The following is a 22448-nucleotide window of genomic DNA, read 5'->3' on the forward strand; positions in this document are numbered from 1 at the left end:
CATTTAAATTGCTTGTGCAATTCGTCTCTCTCTAAAACTGGTTTCTTCATCAGTGTCGCCTCTTTGTATACCTTCCCTTTGACACCATCAAGATCTTTGTGCAGAAATGTGGAGTGCAGTTCTTATAGCATACATGTTTATGATACAAATGTTGCGATGAAAATAAAACAGAGTATGCAAAAGTTTTAAAGGAACAAAGGAAGCTGGATTGGGTAACGTATCTTCCTTGCTTTTTATTGGCGACACGTATAATAGACGTGCTGGACATACTGTACTCCCATAACAAAAATAATTACAGTTAAAAACCGCCCGATACCTTCCGTATCAAACCGATGTAAACGACAGTCCACGATACGCTCAAGTATTCTGCATCCATTCTGCGAACTACGTACATTTATGAAAAGTGACTGGTAAGAAACGCTATAAACTATTAAATTGTAGGTACTTTTAAATTTCCAATCTTATTTCATATCAGAAAATGGACATCGTGTGATTCATCTTTCTCGTTAAATTAAAACAATAAAATTTCCCCGTATTCACTTTTTATCTTATACGTATCTACTGTCGACCTGACGAGATAATTTTCCAACGATTATAGCCTGGTGTATATAAAATTGTAGAGTAGATTATTCAACGTATGAACGAGGTACACTAGGTCAGTGGTGCACAGGGAGCCGTTTTTAGCGCCTAGCTGTGAGCAACCCGCCCGTGTCGTTGCTAAGGTCAGAATCGGTGAGGAGAACTGCAGTTGTGTACGTGCGTGCTCGTAGGCTCGTAGCGTAAGTATATGTAGCTGGGTTCAAGTCATACCAAATCCACGTACACTACTGCAGTTCGCCTCACCGATTCTAACCTTAGCAACGGGACAGGCGGTTTGCTCGCAGGTAGGCGCTAAAAACAGCTCCCTGTGCACCCCTGCACTAGGTATAAAAAGTTTGCGTACACTAAGGTATGCAGAAGTGTCTGTTTATGAAAATATAGAAATATCCTCGAATTCAGGTCAAAATGTATTTCTAACATGTACATGGTATGTTTACAATTCTAGTAATGTCAAAGTGACAAATTAAAAATGACCAGAACTTAAATACAGACAATAAAACGAAAAATGTCCCTGAAAAGTCACCAGAAAAAAGTCTGCGTACGGCTACGTGAAATGGTGATTTCCCGAAACAGGATTGGGGATTCCCCGGTTCCTAACCTTAATTCTGGTTTAACGAAGCTCTGTGCAGATTGATACCCGTGTGCATGTATTATTTATTACGGTACAGTAGGTTTTAACGAACAAAACTAGCATGGAATACGGAGGAAAAGAAATTTCTGTCAATGAAAGGAAAATTATCGTGAAATTGTGGAAAGAAGGAAAAAGTTATCGAGAAATAGGAAAAATAATAGGAAGACGACATTCATCCGTTCAAAGAGTTATAAATAATTTTAAATCAACGGATATTATAACGTCCAAACCCCGTTCTGGTCGTTCGTCAAAATTATCCAAAAGAGAGCAACGGAGTATTGTAAGTGAAGTTAAAAAAAAAACGCGAATAACTGCAATGCAAATTGCTAAGGATATAGCGTTCGAGTTTAATAAAACAATTTGTGTCGATACCGCACGAAAAGTACTAAAAAAAGGCTGGTACGCAGACTTTTTCTGGTGACTTTTCAGAGACAGTTTTCGTTTTATTGTTTGTATTTAAGTTCTGGTCATTTTTAATTTGTTACTTTGACATTACTGGAATTGTAAACATACCACGTACATGTTACAAATACATTTTGACCTGAATTCAAGGATATTTCTATATTTTCATAAACAGACACTTCTGCATACCTTAGTGTACGCAGACTTTTTTATACCTAGTGTATGTATTACAGATGATAGCTATGGTTGTAATACAAATACACCCGCAGCTGTTGTATCCTTCGCAAATATATCGGATTTCGATAACACCCGTTCCATACTCTCGAGACGCGATTCCACTTGGTCCGTACCAAACGTGCGCTATATAACCGCGCGCTGTTCTCGCATGAACTTTGTATAAAAGGAAATGTTCCAGAGGTACCTCTGGTAAACAACAATCTATCTGGTCACAGTAACAATTATATCGTATAAACACGACGATTACGAAAATGCAGGATAGCTTCGTATATTTTAAACATCTATTATCATCGTCTCCGGTGCATACATACCCTCGAGATTAATCGACGATCTGTAAATGCCAGTATTATATAAAATCGTTTAGAAACGTATCAATTCAATTCACATTCAGATCGGATAATAGGGGACGATACGATCCAATGATTAGTAATTAGAGATAGTCCTGTTTCCCTTTCATCCATTAACATGTACAGACGGAGCGTAAGCTGCCACTTTAGGCGAGGAGGGCCGTAGGATTGGAGGGGGAAAGGCAGAGGTTCAGTAGGGGCACGTCGGTTAGCTTCGGATGCATTCGGCTCGCGTCGGCTCGTTACCAATGGCTACGTTCAGAACATAACCACTGTTGCTATTTTGTGAATAGTCAAACGCGACATCTGCAAGTACGATTTTGTTTAAATAAAAAGCTTCATACTATAATATATATATAAACTACACGATATACGGAATTTTTAATGTATATCCTCTTCGACTATCTCTCATAGACATAAAAAGTGATTGTATATCCGAATAGCACCGAAGAGAAACGGAGTTACCCGATTTACCACTATTCGCCCCCTTACCGCGAATCTTATTCCCCATTTGAGTTAATGCTCCGCCTATAAATATGTACATGAAGGGTAAGGGGAAAAAACAAGTAATAACACAAAATAGCTTTATCGAGGAAATTATGTGTGAATAATTTGGTCCACCAGTAAAGAGACAAGAGTGGACAATTTCTGTTTATAACTACCCTGATAGCCAGATCTGGCAGCAGAATCTGACGTCAGAACTGCAGCAGGCTGTGTCCGCATTTGGCTGCGTTCTGATGTGCAGAGCCTGAGGTGCAGTGCCTGATGTCAGATGGACAGCAGATCGGCAGCAGATTTCGCCGTCTGCTAGGCACAGCAACAGCGCCATCTGTAGGCAATTGCTTGGTAATTCTGGAGTTCAGATGGCGCTGTTGCTGTGCTGTCGATCTGCTGTCCATCTGACATCAGGCACTGCACCTCAGGCTCTGCACATCAGAACGCAGTCAAATGCGGACACAGACTGCTGTAGTTCTGACGTCAGATTCTGTGCTCTCGTGCCAGACCCTGCTCCCAATCTGATGTCAGATTGGAGACAGATGGTTATCAGGGATAGTATACCAAAACTTTAACGTTATCTTACGGGGGTATTTGAACTTTATAACCCTTTGTGCTTCGGCAGTTCTGTAGTCCCGGTTGCCACCAACAAAGTCTACTATAAATCGCAAAATCACGAAAATGGACATTTCCGGGTTTCCCCCCTTACCCTTCATACATACTATGTTAACTTACCTAGGCCGGTATTCATAGTCGCTACTTACTCTTAAGCAAATACTTAAGCATTCGGCATCCTTTACTTTCTACTAGGTTAGTAGAGGATGTCGCTAGCTTAAGCATTTGCTTAGGAATAAGTAGCGACTATGAATACCGGCCCCATAGCTATTAAGTAGTTCCCACGCGGCGTTACAGAGGGCGCAGGGAAACATTAAGCGAGCGCTGGATTCGTAACCAGATTCCAGCGGATCGATAGAAAAAGGACTACAAGTGCACTTGCCAAATATGTATAAACGTTGATACGAATTATTTCGAGGTACACATATATTTCTCGTTATCCAATACGACAACGGAAACGTTTCCCCTTTTAAGTTCTTTACAATAATTCTGGCAGTGAGCGGCTCTCATAAAAAGTACCCTATATGTACCCTATTTATTGTGAATCGTATAAATGTAACTGTACAATCTTAGACAATTTTTGAAGCTAATAGTCTCACTCGAGTTACAGCGAACTGTATAGTATCGAAGGCAACTAGTCGCCCGGGGCCATGCTCCCAATCGTGAATCGTGCCAGACAACGGCCTTGAGCGGGCAGCTGGCTTTCTTCCGACTATACGTCGCTCTATTCACGTTCCTGTATCACTTATTTCCACGTGCAAATTCGTGCTGCCTCTGTGGATCGATGGCAGAGTGGGGCAGATTGTAATTTAATTACAAATTACGATTGAAATGTAATTGTGTGATTCAATTATTTCCTGTAATCGTTAATTTAGTTGACCACAATTAAAATTGTAATTGCCACATCTAATTGCCTTGCACAATTACTATTACGTGTAATGTAATTGCAACGAAAGTAATTGATTACACAATCAATTACATTTGTAATCGATTACGCCCACCTTTGACCGATGGTGGCAAGCAACTGCGCAAGGAACAGTGGTTCGACCACGAAGTAAACAATTCATGCTAAGAATGAAGAATCTTAAATAAATACCCGCCCGGTTGCTTTACATCGTATTCTCTCCCAGCTACTCCACCCGAACTATAAACTATTATAAAATACATCCCACTATACACTAAATTATAGGATACCCTCCCAGTAATAAAAAAACGTTCAACGGTTCGATACATATTATCAATCGTCTATACACGCAGAAGCTAGGTACCATAAACGATACTCGATTTTCTTCCTAACTGGCTAGCAGACGCGATCATCATACACTTTCAGCCTAGTTGTACCTACACTCGAACATTTAATCAATCGTGTCTTTTGATGTGCACCCTAGTGCTCGCGCGCGAATGTTTGAGATCGTTCAGCGAGACGAGAGCAATTTTTAGCCTCGCGATAAACTAAGTGGAATGAGGGACTATTGTTTACGCTTCGATTATAGGGTTTATCGTCGCGGGCGTTGTCGGCGCCTCGTGTGGAGTGTCGTTCATCATGAACGTGGTCGTGGGCTCTTCCCGTGAATTCTGATCGCCCCTCTTGCCTCCTGGAGGGATGTACGTCCACCAGGCCAGGAAAAAGAAGAGGAGGGATGCTGCCTTCCCCATGAAAGCCAACGCCAGCATGTACCTGAAGCAGACACGGCATTGGTTAGTCCGATTGATTTTAATATTTCAAGCGAATCGATTTTTGTGGCACTTTGGATGTGTACTGTGTTACTAAAACATTTTGGATGGATGTAGGAATAGATGACGTGATTCCTATACGTTTCGGGAGCTACGGAAAAAGAGAGTCTGCGGCGCTGGGAATCGAACCCAAGTCGTCCGCGTGCTGATCAGTCGCGTTAAGGGGTTATGCCTAGTCAGGCGGTTGAAAAGAGGCGAATATTTGTGAATTTTTTTTGAAGAAGCGAAAGCGTATATTTTTACAGAACTTTTTGCGCTTAAAAGAGCAACATTTAAAGAACATTTGGTAATTTTTTCGTAGAAAAATATTTACGTTTATAATAAAATAACAAGCGACATCCAAGAAGCATTTTTAAAAATTTGGTTTTGCGGTGAGCATTGCCATTCGGAACCAGATTATCTAAAATCAAAAAACAAAAAAGATTTCGTTAGTATATTAATGTATCCTCAGGTTGACAGAGAGAATTTTCCGAAATATTAAGTTAAAACAAAATGGCGGCTATTTAAAGTTGAAATCCTGATTTTTTCCTGCAAAAATTACGCGAAAACATCCATGTTGTTTTAACTTAATATTTCGGAAAATTCTCTCCGTCAACCTGAGGATACATTAATATACTAACGAAATCTTTTTTGTTTTTTGATTTTAGATAATCTGGTTACGAATGGCAGTGCTCACCGCGAAAGCAAATTTTTAAAAATGCTTCTTGGATGTCGCTTGTTATTTTATTATAAACGTAAATATTTTTCTACCAAAAAATTACCAAATGTTCTTTAAATGTTGCTCTTTTAAACGCAAAAAGTTTTGTAAAATTATACGCTTCCGCTTCTTCAAAAAAATCACAAATATTCGCCTCTTTTCGACCGTCTGACTAGGCATAACCCCTTAAGGTGAAGTTCCACGGCGCGTGGCTCGGCGAGTCGGCTTGGCGAGCGCGAGTCGGTGAGCCATGAGCGCTCCCACGGCGCGGGACTCGGTAAGTCCTCGCGCCAAGCTCGCCGAGCCGCGCGCCGCGGAACTTCACCTTTAGCCACCACGGCTAGCGCGGACTCCTACAATTAATCCGGGCTCCCTCTTATTCTTATGGCATGCGGGTTCCTGATCCCACAGAGATTGAGCTTTGAGCATAACTTGAGTGAGATATTGATGGTGCTAAGGTCACTTTGATGTGATAATTATTGGCTCGTTGATATGGTAATTGCAATTATTTTAATGTAATATAAGGCTTGGCAGTTAAATTGTGGTACTGAAGGCTCGTGACTTTCTTGATCCCAGTAGGACTTTTATGCGCTTTTAGAGTATTCTTAATTTACTTTTAAATCGTGTTATGTTGACTATTATAACTAACGAGTGTAAATAATATTACTACCCAGTGACTGTGGTATTGAGTTCTAGTAGGTATATGCTGATCTCTCACAGTAAACACTGTTCTAGAATTAGAGATGTGTTTCCATGATAGTTCTAATTCCCCCGGTGCATTCTTCAGTGAGAACATAATTAGTAGCTTCTAGTATACTCATTCTTGCATCACTAAAGCAGTACCATAATCCAGAAGTGGTAGATTCACTAACGCTAAAATAGCCTAGACTCATCTCAATGAAGACTCAAATCACAGTTTCAAACAAACTCTAGGCCTTTGGGGCCATGTGCATTTCTTCCCAAGACCACCCATCTTTTACCACAGAGTTCTACTTAAATTTGTAGGAGTCGGAAAAAGAGAGCTACGGCGCCGAGAATCGAACCCGAGCCGTCCGCGTGCTGATCAGTCGCGTTTGCCACCACGGCTACGCCGACTCTCCGCGGTCCCTGTCCTCCGAACTCCTCATAAATGGACGCCACCTCATCGCACACCATAGGCCGTTGCCTAAATGCCGGTTGCCTACTACAAATTATTAATAAGCATTCGCACCTGCTCATATACAAATTGTCGTAAACGAGGCAGGCCCCTCTGCCCTCGCACGTTTCGTTCCACAAAATGCAGGTGTCGTCTATGAGAGCACCAAACACCATAGGCGCTGGTATGGTGCCCAGGATCCTCACTTTGATCCACTGTATCCCTAAGGCGAACGATCTCTGGTCGTCTCGAACAACACGCAGCGTCGCCGAAAGCGCGGGCATCGTGCATAGGAACGTTATGAACATGTTACAGAAAGCGAGGACGATGAAGGGCCACAGGTAAGAGCAGGCTGTGTTGCAGGTAGTGTTTATCGCCTCGTAGCTGACCACGTCGTTCCCGCTGGTTAAATTCATTGCTGGCGCACGTATGCAAGTGCACTCTGAATACACCTGCAAAATAAAAATCATATGTGGTTAATTAAAAGGTACATTAAGGGGATGTTCCGGTCTAGTGCTCGCAAAAATAGGTGATCTTTAGGAATTAATTACAGGCAAACTGCCACAGATAATTTAATGGAACTCTTTGCGTTGTATTAAGGATGTCTTAAACTGTAGACACATATTTTTTTCTATCTAATTAATCATTGCAAATCGCACTGGGTGACTCGTTGATGTCAAGGCGTAAAAAAAAATCATCCAAAACGGTGTGACGTGTAGCACCTAAACAATTAATGTGAAATAAAAAACAATCCCAGATTATTAAGGGGCATGGAATTTCATAGGGGGCAAACCTTTAAAAATTACAAAAATTATATTTTTTAACAAAGTAACAACAATCAAAGCTTGAAAGCTTCGAAACTTTTTCCCTATGAATTTTCATCCTTTCAACGGCTTTATAAAATACAAATTTTCAAACGTTAGAGGCTTGCCCCCTGCAAAAAACTATATTCATCAAAATAAAAAAGTTTCAATCGACTCGGTTACTAACTTTTCGAGAAATTTGTCCCACCAGTTTGAAAAACACTGTTTCGAAACAATGCCTATAACTTCAGGATTTTTTCGAATTTAAAAAAAAATCGTGTTAAGCACATGCTTAAAAGGTCGAACATTTAAAAAATGAAATGAAAACAAATCAATTTTCGATCTTTCTAGACCGGAACCTCCCCTTAACGTTTCTACGAACACTTTGTGTTAACTGAATAGAGGTAGTACACCAATAGGGAACACCATTGCTGGAAGTAACATCGAGGAAAATTGGGAAATTAAATATCACTTTAAACGATATTTCCCTCTTCCGAGGATTCTAAATCTAAATTTCCTCTCTTCATTGTAATGTACTCTATTAAGCGAAAGATCTGTATATTTAGATAGAGAGCATATAAGAAACAGAGAAATATTTAAAATGGGGGCAAAGCTCGGTTAAAAATATCCCCTAATGAGTAATCGATGTACCTAACAGCCATGTTTCTCGAAACAAGTGTTAAAAATTGATAGCCTTTGCTCCCGTTTTAGTTTCTACCATTGAAACCCTAGCTTGCAATAATCAACAGCTTTCACGAAGTTATCAGTGGCAGCCGCCATTGCGATTAAACGTATCGTTCCAAGAACCAGAGCGCGGATATAACGTCAGCGCGAAAGGAGGCGAAAAAATAGTACTGACTTCGACATCGTGTATCTGCGTCTGTTGATAACACCCCGCGTGACAGGGCGAGTAATACGTGATCCCATCGACCCCACATATTGGATTGAACTCGGATCTCGAGCAACCACAGCCATTATTGCACGCGTCGTCCAGCGAGAAGGATTTCCTGGAACTAACATCGAATTCATCAATGACACCAACCACCTGTCTGAAGCCTGCAGGGTTCCGTTCCAGCAGCAGAGATTCAGCCCGACAAACAAGCGCGTACCTTGTCTGGTCAGAATAGGGGACCGTGACGCCAGCGAAGCTCAAGTTCGGGCAATTCAGGACGAAGCACAGGGTGAAAGCGATGCACGAGGCAGTTGCCAGCAGGCAGAACTTCAGGATTCCCGAGCAGGGCAAATTAAATCGTTTTATGAGATAACCACCGAGAAATGTACCACCACCGCCAGCCGGAACCGTAACCAGACCTGACGAAAAAAAGAGACACAAAATGGAAAAGCCTGAAAAAGTGTCATTATGCGTCGCGCACAGGCGGAGCTTGGGAAATCTCGCGAAATTACGCCGCACATGTTCGTCAATCGTAAATAATCCGCGGGACGAGTATAAAAGCGCGGGGAACGATTTACGGCATTACAGGGCCCTCGCGACGGTAACGTATCGTTCCGTCCATATTTTTTCCCTGGAAAAATAGTTTCGGTATTTAACCGGGGGAAAAAAGAAGGGGCGGGAAAAAAATTGTCATCGATTACACGCGCCACAAGAGGCAGTCGTTTGATTGATTATAACGGAAAGTTTCGGTATTATTCACCCATTAGCAGCGCGGCCGAGCTAGCACTGACGTTGAATTGATTTTCGATCAGCTTCGGGAGGAACGCGGCGAAGCCAGCGATCAGCAATCCTTCACTGGCACCTGCCAGGTTCAGCATGAAAAATCCCGGGTTGCCCAGCAGATCGGTCAGGGCACGTGGCAGCTCGCGGATTTTCGAGAACGCCTCCCCCGTGTCGCTTGTAGCCGATTGCTTCGGCTTCTCGTGCGCCTCTGACACCCTCTCCTTCGCCAGCTCCTCCGAACCTGGCGGAACAAGCCGTTGGTTGTCAAAGGCTGCGGGAAAAGGGGTGCTTTCTTTCGTAAGATGTTTTAACGTGGTGACAAATACCAGGCAGTGCTGCTGGGAACGCCAGTATCGGTATAGCGATTATGAACGAGATGACAGCTGCTCCTAGAAAGCCTATCCACCAGGCCCCCACCCACACGTTGCTGTCCGGTGTCAAACCGATTCTGGAAATTTATTTTTGTTGGTGGTTATTAAGAGTCGCTTGGAAGGTCGTCAAGTTTTTAAATTGGTTTTCTTAGCTTCTGTTTCGTTTAGGTTTAGCTTTACGGGTAAGCTTGTTGAAGCCGGGAATCCACCGGGAAGCTAAGCTAAGCTAAGCTATGCGATGCTATGTTTGGCTGCGCTATGCTACGTTTTAAAAAATTAGCTTCAATACATTCTTACGGAACCGTTTGCACCGTAAGCTCAGCTAAGCTGTGCCGTTTAATACATCCTTCTTCACCAAAAGCTACGTTTTTGTGCTATGCCTTGCTATGTTTCCGAAAAATCGCTCACGGGGCAAATCTTGTGCTACGTCGAGTTAACCCGAATAAGCAGAGCACAGGAACGTAGCTTTTGGTGGAAAAGGAGGTATTGAAACTGTTTTTTTAAAACAAAGCATAGCATGGCACAGCTTAGTTTAGCTTGTGGTGGAAACGACTCCATAAGTATGTATTGAAGCTAATTTTTTTACAAGGCAGCATAGCATAGTCAAACATAGCAGAGCATAGCATAGCTTATTAGCTTCCAGGTGGATTCTTGGCTTTACAGTGGTTACGCTGCAGTCACGCCATTTACTCTAATGAGCTATACATTGTTGTCTATAAAGTATTACCGATTTTTCATGTACCTATATTCTTATAGAGTATAAAGTAATAAAGACGATTAATAGTAATAGTAGATTTTGGGGCTGAAAATGAGAAGGGAGGGGAGAGAAGAGTGGGGATAAGGGATGAGGGAGAGCAGGTAGATTAAATAAGAACTGGATGTTTGATTATTTTAATATTATGTATATATCAAAGAAATAAAAATTGATAATTAAAAAAGATTAACAAATTTACATATATTTATTTTTGCTTTAAAATTTCGTTTTTTTTAAATTAGTTTTTTAAAAAAATATAATAGATCTAATCTTGAGTTGGCCATTAGAGTTCGTGTGTTTGTCATAAAATCATTAGCAACCGGAAACGTAGGGTTAATTGTAAACAACGCTTTCCTCAGTTCTTCCAAGTTTACTGTATTTTTGCCAGTTTTCTCGAAAACGTTCAAGCTTGAGCGACAGTCCGATATTTATCAGTATCACCAGATTCCAATTCCTTTAAGCTTTCTATTTTAGACAAATATAATTGATCTTGAAGGATTGTATTCTTCTCCCGTATTAGATTTCCCTAGATCGACACAAAAATCACGTCGAAATCGCCAGCATCAAAACAACGCACTCATTCGCTCTTTTACACATACACACACACTCTCTCTCTCTCTCTCTCTCTCTCTCTCTCTCTCTCTCTCTCTCGCTCGCATCCTACACTGTTGATGTCTATAATCAAAATTTCTTTTAATCTTCTATTTTGTACTTTACAAATTTAATAGGATACTTCTCGAAAAAATTCTTGAGAAATCTCTCGTAAAATGAGAAATCAACAACTTTATTTTTTCTCGAGACATTCTTGGGGAGAAACACTAGATATAAGGTAGGGTAGTAAACCGTAAAAAGATAATAGTGAGTAGGAGATAACAAATAAGACAGGTTAAGTGTAGAATAATAAGTATAGCATAGGGTTGAAGTGAGGATAGCAATAAGGAAGTTACATAGGTATGGTAGAGAGGGAGTAGATTGTAATCCGTGATGAACAATAATGATGTTCATATGTATATATATATATATATATATATATATATATATATATATATCAAATCTATTATTATTATTATTATTATTATTATATATATATATAATAATAATAATAGATTTTACTGTATTTTCTGGTAATATTTCTCTGGTATATAGTTTTAATAATGGAAAACGATCTAATTAGATGAAAAACGTCTGGAAATACGGTCTCGAGGAAACTTCCCTTGAAGATACCCGAGACGTAGATCGAGGACGTTACATTTGCAATCTAAAATCTTAGTCTCGAGCAGCGCGCAAGATTGATTGCAATTCACGCGAATGCTGGATACTTATTCCGATCTTTTATTAGATTTATGCAGGACGATGTGCCGCGATCGATATTTCGTACCAAAAGCCCCAGTTCGTCCGGACTATTTTCAATACGGTTGTCCTCCTTTCGTGCAAATTAAATTGTCGCCTAGCGATGGTGGACTTAAAAATACCACGGGCGAAAATAATTGGTAATCCTCACCGATTTTGACGAAATTTCGATATCTTGTCGGGGACAAGATTCTGAACAACTTTTTCCTATACATGTTACCGTCACTCGATATTTATGTGGCCAATCATTCTACTCTTTACCCTGTGTTGCTTTTACTTCTTAACGTCCAACATGACATCACTCGATCCACAATTGTCGTACGAAAAATAAGGCTACGCGCAGAATGCGGTCGAATGAACACGACAGTCTTCTGCGAACAAATGCGCGAGCAACGTTGCATCCACAAAGCTTCCCTCGGTTTATTTAATAGCTGTTCGAAGGAGAGCGAACAGAATGCACCGTGATATTAAAACTACTATCCAAGCGATTTTTCTTCATACTTTTTAAACTCTCTAACGCGCGGCTAGATATTAAACGGAAGTTAGACAAAGTGGGGCGTATATTGCGCGTAAATAAAAGGAAAGAGAGAGAGAGAGGTGGATTTAAACGGGAAAAATGCAATTATCCCGAAACAGTGGCGGGCAGTTCATCCCTCTGCGCGGTGAGTAGGCCAGAACTGCTTTTCCCGTGGCAACTTCCGCCGCTCCACCAAGCGACTCCCTCCCACCACTTCCCTTCTCTTTTTTTAATTGCACTCGGTCAGAAATTCCCATCCGGCGAAGCTTGTGCAACTTTTCCGACTAATTTTCAGCCCTGGAGTACACCCGAAGGGGCCCTCTTTTTACACGCGTCCCACGCCAATATGGCGGCCGGAAGTAGCCTCGAAGGGTAGCTCGATAATTTGGCGGGAGGAAAGTCCGGCAATATGGGGTTACAACGGCGCGGGAAGACGACGATGTCGACCGCCGTCGAAGTGGAGCAGTTCGCGGCGCGAAGCTATTCGCGGCTGGAAAACTCGGCGATGGAAGGCTCGGGGAAACGAGAAAAGTACTCGAAGGTGAGGATCTCAGGTCCCGGACAAGCTGGCTGAAACAGCATCTGCCGCCGCCGCGGGAACTTTTCATTTGCCTGCGAAATTAAACGCGCCGCATATACAATCTACTCACCAGGGATGTCTGGCAACTTGGGAATTCACAAAAATTTGGAAACTTTGCAGAAATGTCGTTCAAGGGTTGCTAATAACGTAACCATTTCTTCTTTCGACAGTGAATCCCCCCCCCCCCCCCCAAAAAAAAAGTATCTGCGAAAACGTAAAAGATACAAGAAAAAGTTTCATTTAAAGTGTTTTGGTTTTTGATATTCTACACGGTGATAAAGAATTTTGGAAAAATATTAATTCTTACCAAATTTATCTCCACCACCCTGCTTTGTAAATTCTTTATCACCATATTGTGGGATGTCAAACGCCATCAAATTTTGAATTAAACTTTGGTTTGCACCCGGGGTTAGGGGAGACTGGGGCTAGTTGTTACATTTTTCAGTTTTTTTATTTTTTATTTTGTTTGCATTCCGTATTCAATAATATAAATGACTCTCGCTTAAAGTACGTTCTTTCCTCTGCCGATGACCGCTATCGCGTGTAATTAAACGAAAACCATGACTTCGAAACAAGCCAATTTGAAGGTCGAGACATGTTGTATCAACGTGCTCCGAGTAGGGGTAGTTGTTACGCAATACGGGGCGAGTTGTTACAGGATTAAATTTTACGAAACGAGGCTTATTGTGAGCAACATAATTATGTTTTCTTGGACGAAAGTAAATTTATTAATGGTAAGAATCTATTACAATAAATATACAATAAAAAATTTATTCTAAAAATAATAAAAAACTACTGAAATCAGTTGCACTAATTATCGTCGTCCGTTTCATACGGGGACTCGTGTCTATTATTTGTGGTGATTTTATTTCTCATCTGCCTTCTCTTTACTGACGAGAAAATCAGTAACCTAAAAAAATTAAATATATCTAAATAAATAAAATCACCAATAATAATCTGTATAGTTTAAATTAAAAACTTTAATCTTGTAAATTAATTATAGATACAAAATTCTTATAGGCAAAATTCAAAAAAATCTTATAAAGATATCATTAATACCCAGAATTAAAGTTTTAGTTTAAACTACTTTTTGTTTATGACAACATCTATCAGCTTAAAAATATTATGTGTCCTCATAGCTCTTTCAATAATAATAATTACTATTATATCAATTCCAATAAACTTTATTCATCCATTAATAATAATCTTGCTTCTAGTTTTATACTCAGTTATAAATCTAACATTTTTATTCGTTACTACAGGATTATCAATCTATTTATTTATAATTTTTATCTCTATTATTGGAGGAATAATAATTATGTTTCTCTGTTTTACCAGAATAATCAATAATCATCCGATGTCATAATCATTACGATGTTAGATTTCTCTAACATGCCCCTTGTCTTGTGTAACAACTTGCCCCAGTTGACACCATTGTGTATAAAAAGCTGTAAGTTCATACCAGTTCGGTGTATTCTTATCTCCTTGGTACGAATCTGTAGCTAAAGGAGCACTGATTCAAACGTGCTAATATTAATTTACATACACTTATCTGTCTGCTCGGTAGAAAACATTGAAGTAGAAAGAGAAAAGTTACTATTAGTACCGAAAACACAAAAAGTTGTAATAAACTGACAACGCGTGAACCGACTACAAACAAACAACATACGCAACTACCGTCAAGGACCCAGTTCCTGATCACTTAAGAGTAACCACCGCGGGTTTTTAAACGCGTAAAGGGAGAACTTATCCAAATTTAAAAGATTTTCTTTATATCAGTAAATCTATGTTTTATCTTTAATTTGGTATTAAAAAAAGTGCATACATAATAATAATTATTTTACAATTTAACTTCGAAAGTGAAAAATGCAAAGGGAGCAGTTTCTGATCACCTTCGCACGTTTTACTACGAGCTATCAAATTTTGCGTATAAATTTCAAAATACTTCATAATTATTTAGTAATTTGTCAGAATAAATTTGTATCGTAATAAGCTTAATAATTGGTTTATTTTTCTAAGCTGATCAGGAATTGGGTTCTGATCAGGAACTGGGTCCTTGATGGTATGTATGGTTGAAACACATCAGCCACTTCATCGTCGAAGTGATAGCCCAAGCGAAAAAAATTTAAACTGCTTTATAACAACCTGCCCCTGTAACATCTAGCCCCAGTCTCCCCTACATTATCAATCGAGGTGAACGGGAATGTTCGTCTTTTGGTTTCCCTTGCAGGAAAATTGTTGAAACGAGGTCAGTCTGCTTCGTAAGTTGGATTTCTATAGGGGGATGGATTACTGCGGGGTTTCTTGGGGAATGGTGAAACGGGGGTTGAAGTGGTAGTGTTACGAGTGATTTGAGAGGGATAGTTGACGTTTGGCACGGTAGTCTTGGTTCAATTTCGTTGCATATTGCAAAAATTAGGGAAGGGTGATGTTCTTCTTACCCAAATGAAGAATTCGAGCACGTGGAATTAGATTAAGCTGTTCAATGAGCCATAGAATAATTTGCACAAGAATGTGGATATGGAAGTTCGATATGAAATGTTAAATAAAATTAAATGTAGAAAAAGTTGTAATGAAAATCGCGGATCCAAGTCCTTTAAATCCTCTGACATAAATCCTATTTCATAACACTTTTTGATGTTAATATCAAGTTTAGCAGTCACTCCGAGCGACAGTGCATAACGTTTCACGCGCAATCGATTCGAAACGACGTGGAAGGATGTTTTATCGATCGACGAAGGTATATTCCTAGCAGAGGCTTTACGTAACCAGTCTTTTTTTTTTCATTGATATTACGTTTGCCCCAGCCGGTGGGCGTAGGTCATTTTTTTTCGCGGTGAAAGCAGACTACGTAAGGGTGATTGATCACCCGGAAACGGCTGACTAACTCCGCGATCATCCCTTAGCGGACTTAACTGCATTTGCTAAGCTGACAAGGAGTCACCGTTCAGCCCTCCTCCCCGCCTGTTTTTGCGACGCCACCTCTGTCACAATTGATCTTTAAACGATGCTCAGCTACGAACTCTTAAATGCCAATCCACTCGCCCGTACTCAAAATCACAGAAGATCAAATTAATCTTCCGACGGAAACCTTTGAAATGGGAGCAATCCTTTTCTGGGTGCTCAGTGCACTGAAAATGGAAAGGTGGTTGTTTTTATTAAAAGTTTTATTTAACTCTTCTCTCTGTTTGCTTGCTATCTGTCCGCTTGTTTGGTTAAAACCTTGCAACTCAATTTTAACTCGCTTCCACAAATCCAATCGATTTGAAACTGCAGGGGTGTGTAGTTACGATGATAACATAAAAGTGGGAAAAACTCACCCCCGAAGGGGTGAAAAATCGCATCTTCTACAATTTCAATCCAATTCCGCAAATCCAATCGACTTAAAAATGGAAAAAATAATTGTAATTTGGCGAAAATTAATCGCGATTTATTGAAAATAGAAGTTAATTGTAATTTGTGAATGTTCGTGTATAGGGGAAATTCGGACAAAACCGGGTACCTGGGTAAAGCCGGGACGTGTTATTATTTCCTAAACTGCCTTAAATTTTGCCGCGTCGTTGCAGCGACATATTCTCGCGACGTGCATTATTTTGTTAACAAAAGATGACCGTGTTACAAGCGTGATTATTAAGGTTATATCGTATTGTGTGTTTCTGAAGGCTCTGATCTAATTTTCGATAATTTAAGAAACCTCAAACACTTTTGACAGTGTTGAGGTAGATACTTGTTTGTGTGAATTATGTTAATTGTTGCATATTAAAGTGTAAATAATTAAATGATTTGTTTTTACTTCGCCATGGTGATGTTGATAATTCGTAATATTTACAAAATTGTATGCTGGGGCAAAACCGTACGGGGTAAAACTGGATACCTGGTTTTGGACAAAATGTGTATAATAAAGAAATGAAAAAGAGGAAGTTATCAAATTTAAAACCAAATCATAATAAAGAACCACAACTGAAAAGAAGGAAAACCTGGAAAACCACAAAATTAAACAAAGTACTGAAGGATAATGATGAAAGTGGTGATGAAAACGGTAAAGAGATTTGCATTTATGTTCTAACTGTTTGGGGGACTGAAGGATTGGATGTGTTCCGTTGTTATAGGTGCTAGGACCAGTATCTAGTATGTTATCCGGTTTTACCCAGGCCATGGGGTAAAATCGTAAAAACAGATCATATTTTAAATCATTATTTTTTTGTATTTTTCCTTCTATTAAAAAAAAAAAGGATATGTACTATTATTTAAAGATGAGTTTATTCTAATGAATCCCAATTGTAATTTATTTTTTACTTAATAATGTCAAAGTTATGAGACTTCAACCTTAATGTCCCGATTTTGCACCGGTCTCCCCTATACCTAAATACAGTGCTAATTATTTACTAAAGGATATTTCGATGGAGAATTCATAAGAAAAAAATTGGTTGCAAAACGCAGACACTAAAAAATAAAAATTCAAGAATATGTAAGAAAACTTTTTAAGTGAAACGATTTTATTTAACTTGATCAAATAATGCACTAAAAAGTAAAAAATAATTATTTCCTTGTACTGCAAGTTCAATGGTGATATGTGACTTTAAATAAAATCGTGGGGCGCCCATAAATTAATTAATTTAATTTTTTTTTTTTACCTTTCAACCACTTTATCGCTTGATTCTATATTAAAACGACTCATATCCTGTTATGAAATATCGTGCATCACAATTTTATTCAAAGTCACATATCACCATCGAAATTGTAGTGTACTACAATTTTCTTGTAAGAAAAGAGCTATTTTTTATCTTTTAGTGCATTATTGATCAAGTTACACAAAATCAGTTCACTTTAATTTTTTTTTGTATATTTCTTTATACAGTGGTGGTCGAAACTAAATTTAAACTCTGAACATTAACAGAAATGTGAAAGTTCCAGTGGAAAGAATTGGTGCTAAAAAAAAATTAAATCACATATTTTTATATATCTGTGTAATTAACTTTTCATATTATGGTGGCATCCCCAAATTGGGGGATATAAATTTAAATATATATTTCTTTCTAATGAAACTGTCTTACTTCTACTAGCATGCACAGTCTAAGCTTTCTTTTTACCTCTACTGTAGCCATGCAAAAGCATTTCCAAACATTTTCAAATGCTCCATATGTGGTGTTTGCGACAGCAAATATTAACTCGTTTAGGGGATTGTGTTCCGAAGATATTTTCATGGGAAAGTTGCGAGAACTCTGAATGCACTGACACCCATGCGACGCCCCCGCAACTGTGGCGCAGTTAAGCGTGAAATGTGAAGGGAGGTCCTTTCGACTTTTAATTTCAGTCTCCTTCGGACCACTTCTTGCTCCTCCGCCGCACCCTTCTTACCTTTTGTCTTTCATGACGTAGGCTGTTACCATAATAATTCCTTGGCTTCGCGGGCTTTAAAGGAGACAGCCTGGGCCTGATTTATTAATCGCAGGAAAAATGCGCGTTCGCAAAAAGGCCATTATTCCGAAAAATTTGACGCCGCTGACGTTTTATCGAAAATTGCTTCATGGCTGACCGCTATGTAATAGGAAAAGGGGATGAAATTTGGCGAAGAATTACAATATCATGTTTGGATCCACTTTAGAAGTGCGCGGGAAAATTAAACACTGCGTGATGGAATATCGGTGTGAAATCGTGAAATAGAAGACTTTTGAAACAGAATTATAAATAGGTAAATGCTTGAAGATAAATTATAAATTATAGGCCGAAAAGTAATGTCGGATTTCTGGAGTAGAGGGATTTTTTGTTTCAAAGCAAAGCGCTGTTCCGAACCTGTGAAATATGCACAAATTCCATATAAAAGCTGACGCTTCAACGCGCAGTTGCAAAATGAAATCATTCCGATTGGTTAAATTTTCTTGAATTGACCTTGTTTTGAAAATGAGTGATGGAAAGTGTACCTCCGAGCAATTATTCTGCTTTTTCATTTCCACGAAGTGGAAAACATGGCGCAAACAACAAAAAAGATTTCCCACTTAATATTTGATGAGAAGATCCGGATTGTGGATCAAAATGGTGAATACGTTGTTTGGTAAAATTTCGGATGGGTATTAAAAAGAAATGACTAAAAAATCCCACATTACTTTTCTGCCAACCTGATAATTTTAAATAAGTTATCTGACCTAGATACTTTAAATTCATTATTATTATATTCTGACACGAAAACTATGAGCTCGCGAATAGTTTCTATCTATCTACAGAAATTCTACTAAAATTCCATCTACATGTAACATACACTAAAAGAAACAAGAAAGTGGGTACTGTAATCACAAGTCGTTGTGTAAGAATACACCAGAAACATCGTCGCGCCCCATTCACAAAATCAACACGCAAACCATAATCACGAAAAAGATCACCCTCACATTTACATCAACCCCCATTTTATCCCTGCACCCCACGAAATCCAGAAAATCGTCTCCTTCATTCATCAACGCCGTGCGCGCAAACGCACACAAAACAGTCGAGTCGCGCGTTCACAGCCAAAAAAGAAAGCGTAATCTGTGGCCGGTGACAGAAAGGAGATAGTTCCATTGAAAAGAATTACACCCTGAAGTTTACATCCTACATTCGAGAGGCTCTCCACTGTACAGAGTGAACCAATAAGGTTCACCACCTCGAATCCCCCCCGAAATCATGAAAGTAAGAGACAAATCAACAATTTTTATTCTCAAAATTCTTCTCTTACTTCCATGGTGCCGGAAATATTTAAGTAGATAAATCTTATCGGCCCACCCTGTACACCATTCACACCAAAGCAACACAGAAGCGCTAAGTAGTATTAAGATTCATGCGCACAAAAAAATACGAGCTTGAAACTTTCTTTTGACCACCACTGTACCAAAGCAGCAACAAAAAGAGCACGCGAGTAGTCGAATAAACAGCGGGGAGAATCGATAGCGCGCCGTTTTAAAGATTCGAAAGGATAGAACGGATGCCAGAGATACTTTGCACGGCCGACAGCTCGATTTACCCGTGGATATTCAACGGTGCACATCTCCGCGGGCAGAGAAGGAAAGGATTAAAAAAAATCGAGGCAAAAAGGGGGTGGGGGTGGGTTGTAATCAGCGCGACAAACGAATAATTCGATTCTCACGTGCATCGCGGCGGAGTGACTCAACGAAGGAGCCTGGGGGTTGCTCCGCGGGGAGGCGAGTAGACAAATGGAACTTGATTGTGCTCTAAGTGTCGGAGGGTGGGGATGAAGTGACAGTTTTGAAGGGTAACATCGGCGTCATCGTCAAACATTGGTTCACCGCTTGACATTTTCCCCATGGGGGAGGGGGCGTCTGTATATGCTACATCCACGAGGGTTACATGCACTATTAATCGCGGCCCATTATACGCTCTGATGGTCCTTCGGGATATTTTCAACGGGGCAGACGCTCTGCGTCGAAGACGCCCGGTCGAAGATTTTGTAAACCACCTGGCGTTTCTTTTCATGCAAATGGAATGGGAAATGTTACAATGAAGAAGTTGAGACACCTGTCGAATTAAGAGGCAACATACAGGGTGAGTCAACATTGATGACCCTGGAATTTTTGAAAATGTGACCTTCAGAAAAAAATCTTCTCCGTCACAATAATTGTCCCTCCGAAGCAAACAGATTTTTTCTTAGACATTTTCTCGTATCATTAAACGCAAAGAAAATATTTTAGACTCACCCTGTATACTTATAATTAGGACTAGAAAAACCAGGGTGAACTTTGACAATTTTATTTTCATTGAAAATATTGTTTAATTTAAACATCTTTATATGCATCTCAAATACATACGTAGGTACTTTAATGCAACGATTGTGTAAATTTAATTCGTAAACTAAGATTACTAAGAAGATTGAATATGTAACAGCAATTTCCGTTAGGCAGATTTTTAGAACAGCTTCCGCGGTAATCAAAATATCTCCGATAGTTTATATCCGGAACGAAAAATCTCTTAAAATACATAAAAGAATCTAGGTTTTATGGTAGCCAATTTTAAAAATATCAATCTTTCGCAAAATGCCGGCCATTTGAATACATATGTCTGATTTTTTGCAGTAAAAAATCGTCCTTTTTGAATTGATACAAAATGAACGACGACGTTAAAAAAATGCTACGAGAAAAGCTGTACAATTCTGTCAAAAACCTCTGTTCTAAATTTCAACTGAATCCGCCCACTAGTTCTCGAGAACTATTACCGTTTCCGTTTTTTAAAATACCATTTTGACAAAAACACTATTACATATTCAGTCTTCTTAGTTTTCTAATTAAATTTACACAATAATTATTACATTGAAGTATGTATTTTAAGATGCATATAGAGATTTTTAAATTGAAACATATTTTCAATGAAAAAAGTTATGAAAGTTCACCCTAGTTTCTCTGTTCCTAGGTGTATGTTGTCCCTTAAGTGTTTTTTACCTTTACTTATCGCGTTATAGATATGGATCCGTCAGTTTTTGAGCGATAAAGGATGTTACGCGAGTGCGCGGAACCGATTTTGTTTTACCTGAAGTATGTTAAAGTTTGAAATCCAAGGGCTTTTTTACCTGATATACCTCTGTGGCCCGCAACTACTTAGTATTGCAGACATATTCACGACTCGTTTATTTTCTTTTCTGTATTTCTGTTCCAAATGAATATATATCTGAAATACTAATTTTAAGTTATCGAAGTGTCTTGTGTGTAACCTTAAAGTAGTGGAAAATATGAGACTAGTATTGGCGAGTTCCGCATCCATATTAGAACGTGCAGCCTGTGAATACCCGAATTAAATATTAATACATTGTAATGCAATAGTAATTCTATGGTCTTCATAAAACCAGAATTTATTCAACCTTTGCCGAACTACACCCCCTACTTTTAATCTTACTTTCACTATTATAGTCCTATTTGAATTTTTTTTTGAATTTTCCAGTTGCCTTGTCAGTACCTATAGCATACAGTAGTATAGTAAAGAGAGTTCTAACCCAAATTTGACTTTTGCGTTCAATACACGTTCAGAGTGGTACGACAGACGCTCAATACACGTTCAAAGTCGTACTATAGACGTTCAAAGTGGTGCGATAGACGTTCAAAGTGGTACGGTAGACGTTCAAAGTGGTACGATACACGTTCAAAGTGGTACGATACACGTTCAATATACACATGGCGCCAGTACCACTCTGAACGTGTATTGAACGTCTATCGTTCCACTCTGAACGTGTATTGAACGTCTATCGTTCCACTCTGAACGTGTATCGTACCACTTCGAACGTCTATCGTACCACTTCGAACGTCTATCGTACCACTTCGAACGTCTATCGTACCACTTCGAACGTCTATCGTACCACTTCGAACGTCTATCGTACCACTTCGAACGTCTATCGTACCACTTCGAACGTCTATCGTACCACTTCGAACGTCTATCGTACCACTCTGAACATGTATTGAGCGTCTATCGTACCACTCTGAACATGTACTGAGCGTCTATCGTACCACTCTGAACGTGTATTGAACCCAAAACT

General features: G+C 39.4%; 1 protein-coding gene across 5 annotated transcripts in view; it reads right to left on the reverse strand.

Annotated features, from left to right (window-relative positions):
- Positions 1–213: 213 nt before the first annotated feature.
- The window catches only part of Oatp26f (Organic anion transporting polypeptide 26F), an 87430-nt gene continuing 65195 nt past the window's right edge, over positions 214–22448 (reverse strand). For 4 of the 5 annotated variants that reach the window (XM_076829664.1, XM_076829668.1, XM_076829666.1 and 1 more), the window contains 6 exons: positions 9698–9819; positions 9349–9612; positions 8806–9007; positions 8556–8709; positions 6969–7345; positions 214–5005 (listed from right to left, as the gene is read on the reverse strand). In XM_076829664.1, coding sequence (XP_076685779.1) covers positions 4804–5005; positions 6969–7345; positions 8556–8709; positions 8806–9007; positions 9349–9612; positions 9698–9819 — 1321 coding nt within the window. In that variant the 3' untranslated portion in view covers positions 214–4803. Of the gene's footprint in view, positions 5006–6545; positions 6751–6942; positions 7346–8555; positions 8710–8805; positions 9008–9348; positions 9613–9697; positions 9820–22448 lie in introns of those variants that run through there. The other variant, XM_076829667.1, reaches the window with a different exon arrangement.

This window comes from Andrena cerasifolii, chromosome 16 (assembly GCF_050908995.1).
Source record: "Andrena cerasifolii isolate SP2316 chromosome 16, iyAndCera1_principal, whole genome shotgun sequence".
Lineage (NCBI taxonomy): Eukaryota > Metazoa > Arthropoda > Insecta > Hymenoptera > Andrenidae > Andrena > Andrena cerasifolii.